Source organism: Oncorhynchus masou, chromosome 32 (assembly GCF_036934945.1).
Source record: "Oncorhynchus masou masou isolate Uvic2021 chromosome 32, UVic_Omas_1.1, whole genome shotgun sequence".
Classification (NCBI taxonomy): Eukaryota; Metazoa; Chordata; class Actinopteri; order Salmoniformes; family Salmonidae; genus Oncorhynchus; species Oncorhynchus masou.
Window position 1 is genome coordinate 31,065,347 of NC_088243.1, and position 13,453 is coordinate 31,078,799.

The 13,453-nt window shown below is 44.5% G+C and overlaps 1 protein-coding gene across 2 annotated transcripts in view; it reads right to left on the bottom strand.

Annotated features, from left to right (window-relative positions):
* Window positions 1–858: 858 nt before the first annotated feature.
* Window positions 859–13,453, bottom strand: part of LOC135525912 (cysteine-rich motor neuron 1 protein-like) — a 46,029-nt gene continuing 33,434 nt past the window's right edge. For both annotated transcript variants that reach the window (XM_064953885.1, XM_064953884.1), the window contains 8 exons: window positions 13,192–13,345; window positions 10,141–10,262; window positions 8,210–8,428; window positions 7,415–7,630; window positions 5,799–6,011; window positions 4,767–4,892; window positions 3,996–4,174; window positions 859–3,395 (listed from right to left, as the gene is read on the bottom strand). In XM_064953885.1, coding sequence (XP_064809957.1) covers window positions 3,204–3,395; window positions 3,996–4,174; window positions 4,767–4,892; window positions 5,799–6,011; window positions 7,415–7,630; window positions 8,210–8,428; window positions 10,141–10,262; window positions 13,192–13,345 — 1,421 coding nt within the window. In that variant the 3' untranslated portion in view covers window positions 859–3,203. The remainder of the gene's footprint in view (window positions 3,396–3,995; window positions 4,175–4,766; window positions 4,893–5,798; window positions 6,012–7,414; window positions 7,631–8,209; window positions 8,429–10,140; window positions 10,263–13,191; window positions 13,346–13,453) is intronic.

The following is a 13,453-nucleotide window of genomic DNA, read 5'->3' on the forward strand; positions in this document are numbered from 1 at the left end:
TGTATGTGTATATATATATATATATATTACAGTAGTGTGTGTGTATATATAAATATATATATACTCTGTGTATATACACACACACACAGTATATATATATATATATACTGCGTATGTCTGTGTATGTGTGTGTGTGTATATATATATATATATATATATATATACTGTGTATGTGTGTATGTAATATATATATATACTGTGCGGTGTGTGTGTATATATATATATACTGTGCGGTGTGTGTGTGTATGTATATATATATACACTACGTGTGTATATATATATATAAATACACACACACAATATATATATATATATATATATATATATACACTATACTATGTGGTAGATGTCCTAACCGATGTCCTAACTGACTTGCCAAAACTATAATTTGTGAACAAGACATTTGTGGAGTGGTTGAAAAACAAGTTTTAATGACACCAACCTCAGTGTATGTAAACTTCCAACTTCAACTGTGTATATATATGATTTTCTTTTACTCTGAAAACTTGGGGTGCCAAATAAAACTTCCCACGGGCCAGTTGGGGAACCCTGCTCTAGGCTTTGAGAAACACCACACACAGATCTCTGGCCACATCCTCTAACACAACACAGATAAGCAGAGCATAGCAACTATGCTAAAGAGAAATGGGAATATTAAATCCTTTTGCAAACTAACGGAGAGGGAAAGCTGATCACCTTCGGCAGCACTGGGCAAGAGTAGTTAAAGGAACAGATGTCATATCTAACCATGTTACCTCTTTTGAACCCAACAAGCACAGCACACTTCCTCATTGCAAACATAATCTCACCATGGAAATGACACAAAAACTGAAATGTCTTCGCAAACGTTAAAGGCAAAGTCATTTTTGTTCACACATTTTATTTTTTCAAAATACGTGTAAATGTTACAGTTCAACATCTAAGAAAAATGTATTTACAGTTTGCAAAAGTAAAATAAATAAGCCTGAATAACAAAGCAGATAGAAATGGTAAATGGTTTACAATATTGAAAATGTACAGCAGCTTTGGCTACCAAGTTCATTTGCCAAAAACACATCTCAAACTATAGATTAGTATTAATAAATAAAGCTATGTGAAAAAATAAATAAGGTACTCTTCTGTCCACTACTTTTATCTACCTTTTTTACACATAGGAAAAACAAATAACTGTACGCTTTTACAATTCGCATCTTCACTTCATTGAAAGCACATGGTTGTGATTCAAACAGAACCAAATCGACAGAATTACTTTTCAAACTCTTCAATAGAAATCTACATTTGTCTCCACCCACTTTTGACATCACAATGGTCTTTCATAATGTAATTATGAAATCATGCCCAAAGATTTCTTATTAAACCCCAGTCTGTTTTGTAAAGCTCCAAAGCACAGCTCTTTTACTAGATCGATCAGATCGTTAATAAGCCAAGACTGTGCTGCAACAGTATGTTAACTTGAGTGGTTTATCATGACGTGCTAAATATGCCTATCAAATCCCCGATTAGGCCTTTATCCCTCTAGGAATTCTCCCCCACTGCTTTTTAAAACACTGAACACTTACAAAAGTGCTAATTTTCATGAACATGCTCTGATGTTGTAATGTACTATTAGTTACAGTTCATAGCAGTCTCCTTGAACCCCTTGCCTTTGTTCACTGTAATACGTTATAAACTGTTGGAATGGGGAGACCTTCAGTCAGGTTACCTGGGTATGGAATACATAGCACATCAGTTGAACTCTTCAAAGTGTACTGAATTGGGCTAGAATATGTTATAGGAGAAACAATGAAATATTATAAACATTTAAGGCTGTAAAAGGAAGGCTACTAATGCACATGTTAACATGATCTGGAAACAGTAGCTCCTGTTTGTGCACGGCTGTAAATTAACTTATATAAGTGAGGCTTACTGTATATCGACATTCCTCATGAGTTACTCCAGAAGGTCTGGCACTGCTTCTGTAGTTTCTTGTAACGAGTCGTCTTATCTGCAAGCTATAAAATAAGTCTGAATTCATGTTAATCCACTTCATCTTGAAGTCCATTGCCATTTCTACATGATGAAGTTCAGTCAATGGGATGATTCCTTCTGAAGGAAACCAGAGTTATTGAGTAGAGTAGAGAAGGATGAAGGACTATACTGTATTACAGACAGACACACTGGCTTCACGGCTGAGGCAGATTACATTCACTCATACTGTATTTGTTCCCTCTCTCCAGGGTAGCTGGTTGTTTTCTGAATGGAATGACTTGGTCATCTTTGAGGCAGACAGGAACCACTACAGTAAGTGGGAAGAGAAGAGCATCCTTCCTCTGCGTCAATGGAGAAAGTTTAGGCTGGTGTTTACAATGTTTTAATCTTGCCACCATGGAGACCATCACAAAACCAAGAAATACACTACAACTGGTACACATAGAAATACAACAAAAAAAATAATCTAAGATGGATACCAAACATTCTAAAGCAGGAGTATGGGTCTATTTTCCCTGAGTCTGCTGGGTTCTGATGTTGCTCAGTCATTGACTGCGTAGAGGAGAGAGTCATGGATCTAGCCATATATCTGCTAATCCCTCCCATCCAATTTTGATTACAACTGGAAGACCAGTTAAATTGGCTTCACATCCAAAACAATTGTTGATCAATTGAGTGCTGCTCTGCAGCACATGGAAACCAGCAGACTGGAGACCCTCTAGTCTAGAACCCAAACTGCTGTCCTAAAGCTTTTATACTCCTCCTATTAGCTTCATGTTCCAGCTCCAGAGGAGGCGAGAAGCAAAAATGATCATGTTCACAGTGCAGAGCTCTCTGGCTGAATAGTAGCCTCTCTGGCTGTCTTTCTGTCTGTGGTGAACTGTATGGCAAAGTCCCAGAATGGCCACATCCTCCTGCCTCCCCTGTCTCTCCTCACCGCACCAGCAGCCAGGCCACAGTAAAGCGCCAAACGCAGGATATAGCAGTATGATAAAGCAACAGGAAGTTGCAATGTTTTGTGTTTTGTTGTGGATCATCAGTTTTACTGTCAGAGAGAGAGGGAGAAGGGGGGGATCCCAGACATGTGTGTGGCTGTACAGTACAATATATAGTTTTGTGGATCGATCACCATGGAAATGTGTGAAGGAGAGAAGAGGAAGTACTGGGTAGCCCTGCGAGCGGTGTAGAGTTTGGGGGTCCGGTTAGGGGGCTGGTGGTCAGGGGCCTGTAGGGATCTAGCGCTGCCCCCTGCCCTGGCCCATACTCAGCTTGGCCCGGGGGATGCTCATTCTCTCCACACACGGGGAGCTCATCTCTGGGGAGAAGTTGATGCTGCAGTCATTCTTCACGCTCTGGAACTTGTTCTCCTTTGAAGGTTCCATGTACACCAACGAGTTCTTATTCACATGCTTCTTCAGGATCACAGTCTAAGAAAGGAGAAGAGAGAGGAAAGATTCCCAGGGTTTCAAATATCAATTATTTTGCCAGTTATTGATTGGATCCTACTGCTTTGTGTTAGCGTGCACTGTGTCTAGTTCGGACAGGAGAGACTGTTCAGAAAGTATGTGACGATTTACGATTTTCTGTGCCACTAGTCTTATTTCATGGGGGTGTTGTAAAACTATCACACTTGATGATAAACTTGACACAGTTCAAAGTGCTCCTTCAGAATTAAGTCCTGGAAAAAGACATGAATCCCTACTTTATGACGCCCTGAACACGGGTTGTAGCAGGAGCTGGAAGATCAAGGAAATCCCACGACCCACCCACAGATTAAAACCCAAAACAACCGCCCGCCCCACTATGGTGCTATGATTTAGCACCACAAGGGTCTAAGTTTTGGCAGCAATGCTGGGTTGCAGCAGGTAGTTTAGCGGTTAAAAGTCTGTGCCCTTGAGCAAGGTACTTAACCCTAATTGCTCCTGAAGTCGCTCTGGTCTGCTCAAATGCAAAGGTTGAAATTCATTGGTGAAACTGTGCGTTCAGTACAGGGCCTAATGAGCTGATTTACCCACAATGCCTCTCACCTTCTTGGGGGCACTGTAGCAGGACATCTGCACCCACTTCTTTTTCTTGTTGATGAGGAGTGCCACGATGAGGAAGATGATGATGGCCAGGAGTAGACCAGCCAGTATCCAGGCTGCTGATTGGTAGATGAGAGCCATCTCAGTTTGGCTGGGGAAGTTCTCTCCCAGGCTGTTCCCGTCTGCAAGGAGAATCAAACAGTATTAATGTCAGCTCTCCCCCACAGACTAGACTACACACACTGCTGTCACACGGGCCAATATTTACATTACATTATTCCCCTTCTAATCAATTGAAATGAAAAGTAGCTCGTGTCCTTCCTGTGTTTGGCAGTTTTCCCCGGGCCAATACCTCAGATACAGTCTTCAGATGAATGGTCTCTGTCCCAGGACTCTTATGGGTTAGTATTGTTTTAGCCACATCGATTCATCATGTGTCACTGTGCATTTATCTAATTTGTCAAAGTGTCCCTATATATATATACTTTTTTTATTGAACCTTTATTTAACTAGGCAAGTCAGTTAAGAACAAATTCTGATTTACAATGATGGCCGACGCTGGGCCAATTGCTCACCGCCATATGGAACTCCCAATCACGGCCGGTTGTGATACAACCTGGATGACATGTCAAGTCACAGGGCTGAGCTGAGGCAGGTGTTTACCACCCAGTCCCATATTATTACTATTGTTAGTTAACCATCGCTGTGGGCCATAGGACGAGTGAGTGAGTAAGTGAAAGAGAGGGACAGACAGACAGACAGTGTTAGTGTTACCTGTAGCAGCAATGATAGGAGGTACGGTGGCAGTGGTGATCCAGACTGTGTTGTCTACTGTGGTAGTAACCCTGGTCTTGGGGTCCTTGGTCGACACCATCATTGGAACAGATGTTGTTGTCATTTCTGTAAATCAGGATATCACAACCATAACTCACATACCCATTCACTCATGTAATGTCAAACACACTTGAACCAAAAACAAATCCCCACATAAGTCAATGTTACAGAAGGTTATTGTTTGGATGAGTGTCTATAGATAAGGTGTGTTTACAGGACGTGTTCTCTAAGCTTCCATAACCTTCCTTTGTCAAGTGCTGTTTTCCACCGAGCAAATAACCAAAACAAAGATGAAACGGCTACAAATCACAGGGAACAATGCAGGCCTGTGCCAAGGTTTTCCTCTATAGGAAAAGCTGATGGAGCTTTGCCTTCTTGTGCCGCCATGGAGAGTGGCGGGCCGGCTCAGCCGGAGACAGGAAACACGTGTGAATGTGTGGATGCTTGGGGAATGTTTTCGGTCGAAGTGGGTTGTGTCACATGGAATGTTGCTGTGAGTAACCGTGTTTGCCCATGCAGCGCCAGCAAGACTGGCACTCAGGACGCGACTCACACATGCTTGCCTTATTCTAGCTAAAGACTTTTCCTCCCTTCCTACAAGTTACAGTGTGAATAATACTTTTCTCAATAACAAGCTGTACCTTGTCCCAAAGGAACGACTTGTTTTAATGCATACTTAATATGGGTTTCTCACAGTTTTCACAAGACAAGACATAAATACTGTATTCTACACACCAGAATTACAGTGGACATCATTAGAGAGGGTAACAAGCAGGGTGCTCTCACCCAGCTAGACTTTTGCACACACACACACACACACACACACACACACACACACACACACACACACACACACACACACACACACACACACACACACACACACACACACACACACACACACACACACACACACACACACACACACACACACACACACACACACACACACACACACACACACACACACACCCAGACAGTGAGGGCAGCACTGGCCCTTACGCAGGACGGGCACCCTGCAGTTGGCAGGCGGACAGCGCTGGGAGAAACACTGAATGGTTCCGTTGTTGCAGGAACAACTGGTGCAGGCGTTGGCCTTCCAGGTGTCCCCAGCCAACAGCACGTCTCCCTCGCTGGAGATACAATACTCCTGCTGACTGGTGCTCACTGGGAGCAGGGGACCCTCTGTGGATGGAGGGATGGATGGAGAGTAAGGGTTAACTTTATCACAGCTAATCCCCTGGCTCCCAGGCTAACACCGGCAGTATAACATCTCCCAGGCTAACACCGGCAGTATACATCTCCCAGGCTAACACCGGCAGTATAACATCTCCCAGGCTAACACCGGCAGTATAACATCTCCCAGGCTAACACCGGCAGTATAACATCTCCCAGGCTAACACCCCGGCAGTATAACATCTCCCAGGCTAACACCGGCAGTATAACATCTCCCAGGCTAACACCGGCAGTATAACATCTCCCAGGCTATAACATCTCCCAGGCTAACACCAGCAGTATAACATGTTAATCCAGAGCGGTTATTGGACCTGTAGGTCTGTGTTTGAGATAAGATGATTTTAACTGTACGGTAAAAACTAGCAGGAGGCTAGCTAATGACTAGGGAACACATGGCTGCTGTGCTCTCTGTCAGTTAAATCTCTGGCTTATCTCTGTGTCTCATTGCCCCCGGGCCCATAGATCAATGGCCTTCCTGTGACCAAAGACTTAGTTAGATTGTACACATATCGGCAGTACTGTACGCATACTGAACATCATGGGGCCTGTCATTGAAATGTGCATTATTCCCACATTCCTAAGAGCCAGGCTCATACATAAGGGCAAACTGCTTTTCTGGGGGAGATGTGGTGATAACGCAGCTAGCCGAGCATTCCCCAGGAGGCTCTGTGGGTTTCAGGAGCAGTCATGCATTTTTTAGTTGTGGGGCTCATGCTTGTGGGGCTGAGGGAGGAGTGAGGGGTGGGAGGAGTTGTTGGGGCGGGGGGAGGAGCGAGGGAACTGAAATAGTGCAGATGGTCACCAACTCTGTTCTTCTCTACAGGGGGTGGGTGGGGTCACGTGACCTGACCAAGAGAAACTAGTTATATAGGCTATAACTAGGGCCCAGAGTTTTTCCTAGTCATATCACATTGCCAGGAAAAACTCCTGGCCATACATTTGACCAGTGGAAACGGACAGGGTTGTCCACATGTGTTCCTGTCTGGAGGACATATACCCATGTAAACCCAGCCAGTTTGGTCTGGTTTCTTTATAAGCCTGACATTAAACTGTCCGACAGCGTTTAACATGCACCCAGGAAAGACAAGGCAAGGCTCCACAGTCCACAACCACATGTTGCGGATAATGGCTCCAGCTTAGATTTATCCCACTCTGACTGACCACAAACTGACATTTCTTTCTGGAATTATTCCTGGATGTACTGTAAGGGCTTTTGATATTATCTGAAATTGCTCTTGTCAAGGCTAATATGATGATGGAGTTCTACATTTACAGAGAAGAAAATGGCTTTGCATTAGATGCTTCCTATTAAAGCAGCCTATGACAGATGCAGGGGATGTAAGGTACTGTACCTGGGCAGACATGGCAACAGGTGTCCTTGTTCCTGGTTGGGGCCTGACACACAGCAGGGGGACACACTTCAGTGTCGCACAGGACGCGGCCCTTCCTGCAGGTGCAGCGTGTACAATCGTCCAGGTTCCAGGTCTCTCCCTCCACATAGAGTTCCCCCCCAGGGGCCCGGCACACCACCAGGTCCATGCCCTCCGGCTGACCACTTCCTGATTCATCTGGACAGATGATATATAGGTTAGGAAAGACAGATAACAGCAACACAACAACACACTCAAAGAGTTCAGAGTCTACAAAGAACAAGATTCCCATATTGCTACAATTAGATGTGTGACATCAATGCTGAAAGACTAAAGCCTGGCAGTTACACAACTATGTGTGGTGGACCATAGTTTCCTCTAGTCTAGTACAACTGTACAGATAAAACTCTTGACTCCCCAATAGGATTGACATTCGTAAGGAGTTAATGTCTTTTCTACTGACAACCGGGTGACTGAAAGTTGCAGACTTCTTTCACTCCTAAATATTTGAACAGTCCACTGAGTCACTCCCATATAAATAGAGTGACTGGGAGGGGTGTGGATGAAGAGGCATGGATGTGTAACTGTGTATCAATGTGTGTTGCTCCTTACAGAAACACAAAGTGTTCATGGAGCCTGAGGCCTGGGTTGACTACTGGGGCAGTAAGTGGGCTCTTAGGAGAGTGAGATCCTAGGGGACTGTGACCTGCCAGACCTGTGTGTGTGTGTCTTTGTATGTGTGTGTTGATAGACCAGGTGGCTCCAGACAAGAAATACCTTCACAAGTGGGGCAGCACTGGTCAGGCCTGACCACGGGGTTGGCGCAACTGGGCACAGGGCAGGATATGAGCACACACATCTCTCTCCCAGTGTGGCAGTAGCAGTCGCGGCAGCCGTCGTGCCAGCTCTCGCCCTTCTCATAGCGGTGCCCGTTGGAGGTCAGGCAGTAGCTGGGCATAGGGGTGGGGGCAGTGGTGCTTGGCAGGTGGCCACTCTCTGGAAAACAAACATGAACACAGACAAACAGACATTAGGCAGGGAGGGAGGCTGGTGACTTGAACCTGTGAGAAACAGTCACCAGGGATGTTTCAGGGCATGAGAAATTCAAAGTGGAAATTTCATTAAGAAGAATTATTTACGATTTATAGTAAAGGCAGCAAATGTTATTGTCTTGGCTCTGTTACAGTCTCTGGATCCTCTCAGCTCCACCTTCACCAAACACCAATATGTGACCTTCCTTTTAAAGTCCCTTTATTTCCCAATAATCCATTTACAACAGCACCACAAATAAATAAAGTTTAATCATTTCCCTGAGATTTTTGGCACCGGACCCAAAACTGACGTCCTGTGTTTCTTTTGAGGGATAGGTTTAGTTTATAAAACCCCACAAATGCCAATAACTGGCCTCCAATGTGTTACAAACCCAGTGTGGCTGTTAAGTCCTGGGAGAACAGTGTTTTAGAATAGAACATACTGCAGTAATTCAGTGAATCGCACCATGTTTTCACATCCAGGGCGGTGGTTTGTGCCTCTTCTCTCTTAACACACTGATATAACACACTGTTATACACACACAAAAAGGTACAGATCCCCAAAAGTTTCCTATCCATAAATACTTGAACAGCCCACTGAGTACCTGATCCAAGAGTATCAAAATAAGGTCAACAACAGGACCGTGGAATAGACAGAAGTGTCTGTGTGGGGAAATGGAGCCACTGCACCGGCGTCTTGCTAAGCAAGAAAACAAAAATATATGCCAAGCTAAAATATTTATAATATTACTGAAAAAAAGAAAATAAACATCAAATAAAACTGTCAGTGTATAAATAAGCTGTTCGCAAACTTTCTTTAACTTTTATGGTTGGTGAATCTAATCAGACATGCACACACAGGCCTCAGAGAGAGTTAAATAAAAACAAGAGTCAAAACATCCATTCATGACAGACCAGCTAAAGGTCCCAGAAAATCACATCTGCTACATAATGGGAGAAAGTCACCACTTCAGAGAGACTCGTATCTCTCTAATTCACAGTATATCGCCTACTCCTCACCCTGAATCCGTTTAACAGGACACAGACACGATCACTCTCACAATCACACACACAAGGTCACACACACACAAATACACATGTACTGTATTTATTTATCTGTATATGTTATGTATGCTATGTATGTATGTACAGTTGAAGTTGGAAGTTTACATACACCTTAGCCAAATACATTTAAACTCAGTATTTCACAATTCCTGACATTTAATCCTAGTAAAAATTCCCAGTCTTAGGTCAGTTAGGATCACCACTTTATTTTAAGAATATACTGTACCTTTTTCAGATCATTTAATTACCATAGTGAATTATTGTAATATTTGTTTGTGTCAATTAATCCCATAAGGGATGGTTTGCCAATTGCCGATTTTACCCGAAATAAAATGTAATTCACTCACTCACTCACTCACTCACTCACTCACTCACTCACTCACTCACTCACTCACTCACTCACTCACTCACTCACTCACTCACTCACTCACTCACTCACTCACTCACTCACTCACTCACTCACTTACACTTACACACGCTCAAACACACACATGCTCACACACACACACACTACGTTTGTTGTTATGGACGTGTAGTCGTGTGACCGGCTGACCCAGAGGGATGAATATTGATGCGGACCAGATGAGACAGACAGACAGATGAGCACCATACCTTTGCACATGCAGATGGAGCAGCCCTTCCTGTTCTGCCGGTAGCCATCGCTGCAGTGCTTGTCACAGGTGAAGGGGGGACACTTGACACAGCGACACATCTCACAGCCGTGCTTATTCCTCCTGTGGGATAGATAGAACACACAGATGTCTTTATCAGATCTGTAATGTGAGAGGGCAAGATAAGAAGGCCGTCTTTAAAGCTCAAATGGTGCATGTTTCAGTGAAAGCTCTGAAGCCAGCGGTCGGGTGGAATGCTGCCGTGGAGCCAGATGGTCAGGCATGGTATAATAGATACATGGTTCTGTTATCCCCCTGGTATATTAGTTGCCTTTGAAGAGGCCAGATAAAAGCAGCACCCTGGAACACGTGAAAGCCCCATGGTGCACAGCGCAAACACCATACCAATGCTAGAGTCTAGGGCACTGGGTTTAAAGCCAATTCGGATGCTTTCCATTAGATTCAACCTATTCAGATAGTTACTGTATTGCTACCAACGCCTTTGGCGGATATGTGAGGCCCAGAGTAGGGCCAAATTATATTAATGCAGCCAAGTTGATTAAGGGACATAGGTACTGAGAGGCCCTGCTCTCTATTAACTATGAGCTCATCATCACGGTTGATTTGTAAACAGAGCAGATACAGACACAGACACAGGGATGAGTTAGTACCAGAGGAAAAACAAACCCTGAGGAGTTTGAGAGACGATCTACATGGGGACTGAAATGAAAGTAAACCCCCACTAAATGGCCTAAAGGTCTGAGGGATACAAACAGAGAAAACAGCCTGTAATTTAGCTAGGAACAGACGCAGATTACGTGACCTAGTTGGATCCAGCTATGGATGTCATAAAACGCACACTGAGCGTACACAACATTAAGAACACCTTCCTGGCCTCCCGAGTGGCGCAGCGGTCTAAGGCACTGCATTACAGGCTTTACTTGGCTCATCGCGCTCTAGCGACTCCTTGTGGCCGGGCACCTGCAGGCTGACTTCGGTCGTCAGGTGAACGGTGTTTCCTCCGACACATTGGTGCAGCTGGCTTCCAGGTTTAAGCGAGCGGGTGTTAAGAAGCTCGGTGTGGCGGGTCATGTTTTGGGGGACGCATGACTCGACCTTTGCCTCTCCCAAGCCCATTACGGAGTTGCAGCAATGAGACAAGATCGTAATCACCAAAATTGGGTTGAAGGGGTAAAAAATTACAACAAAATTTGTTTTTAAATTAAACCTTCCTAATATTGAGTTGCAACCCCCCTTTTGTCCTCAGAACAGCCTCAATTTGTTGGTGCATGGACTCTACAAGGAAAGTGTTCCATAGGGATTCTGGCCCATGTTGACTCCAATGCTTCCCACAGTTGTGTCAAGTTGGCTGGATGACCTTTGAGTGATAGACCATTCTTGATACACACGGGAAACTGTTGAGAGTGAAAAACCCAGCAGGGTTGCAGTTCTTAACACAAACCAGGGCACCTGGCAACTACTACCATACCCCGTTCAAAGGCATTTTCTTGCCCATTCACCCTCTGAATGGCAAACATACACAATACATGTCTCAATTGTCTCAAGGCTTAAAAATCCGTATTTAATCTGTCTCCTCCCCTCCATCTACACTGATTTAAGTGGATTTAAGAAGTGACATCAATAAGGGATCATAGCTTTCACCTGGAATCACCTGGTAAGTCTGTTTCATGGAAAAAGCAGGTGTTCCTAATGTTTTGTACACTCAGTGTAGATGAGCAGCAGGTTGATAAATTATGTTGATCAGATGGACTCATCTATTACATCACTCTAGCCTCTCTTTCTATATGTGTCTCCCACGCTCTCTCTTTTTCTGGAACAAGTAACCCATCTTTTCAATTAAACATTGAGCTTGTTAGGTGGGATTAATTATACTATTATTCTCTGTCGGCCACATAAATAAAACAGGAGATTAACCCTGTGTCCCACAGCAGCCGATCCACTAGCAGAGGGCACATCTCTGCTGAAACAGCAGTAAAGGCAGTATGGAGAGGCCAGGCTGAGCTCTGAGCTGGCTGGGTCCTCTGTGTACAAACACAGAGACAGAAAGTCTGGCCACCTTGGGAGCTGGGCTTTGTTTAAAGGTGTTGTGTGGAATTTTGTGCACCATGCTTGGCTCTGGGGCTGCTGTCTCTGTCCCGGCCCGGGCAGCAGGAGAATGCCGTGCACGTCCAGTCAGATCCGATGATGATTTAGACCCATTGAGGAGGGGAAACGCTTTAAGTCCTCCTTTGTGTCCTGCTCAAGGCGCTCAACTGTGCCAAATGTCAATGTAAACACACCTTTAGGGCTCTGACCCACTCTGACAGCCCACTGCTCAGTGGTCACGCTTTCCCCCCCTCTACACTGTTGAGATAAGAAGACTGGACTGTTCAAAGCAAGTATAGTTTATGAGGTTTGTATTAATTGTGGTTTAGTCACATATGCCTTAAATGATATAGTTGATGATATAGTCTAGAGTTCTCTGCAGAGGTCATAAATGCAGCCAGTTTATACAAAGCCGTCTCTGTGTCTTTTCACTGGTCCATTTTAGAAGCACCACTCTGCTAGAAAAGTGATGCATTACTTAGCTCATCGAGGATTCAGACTTCTGAAGCCAGTCCTGAACCGATGCTTATGAGTGATGAAGCCACCGCTTCCTGCTCCTCTTCCCCCTCGGGTTGCCTCTCTGCTGGCATCCTGTGCAGACATATCAGGCCCATCTTGAGCGGAGGCTCCAGAGAGCATGGTTCAGATACCAGAAGAATCTCATTGTATACAATTCATAAAGGCCGCTTTTGTGCAGATGCGTTTTTTAGCGTTGTTTTGAGACGGAAAGATGATTTATGAAATGTGTTTTTCCAGCTAAAGAGAGAGTGGATTGTATGTCAGGGCCCATGTCAATAATAAACCAGACAAATCACCATTCCTTCAGGCTTTGGTCTTTCAGTCGTGACCAGTGGGTCTGTAACAGCCTTTGAGCTGCGTGGAAAATAAGGGGTGAATAATGAGCAGTGCTTAACTTGAAGATGTGTAGACCATTCAGAGGACTTACACATATCCGTAGGGGCAGGTCTTGCTGCAGGTCAGGGGTCGGCACTTGGGCATTGGAGAGCTGCACTCACACACCTCGCAGCCAAAGTCATCCTTCTCGTATCCCACGGGGCATTGCAGCGAGCAGTATTTCCCCAGGTCAGGGCAGGAGTAATCTGAAACAGTTCACATGGAGGTCACCTTACCATCGGCTGGCTCATCCATCAACACCATGTTAGTTTTCTATAGGGCGTTTCATTAGCGAATTCCAATGACAAAAAAAA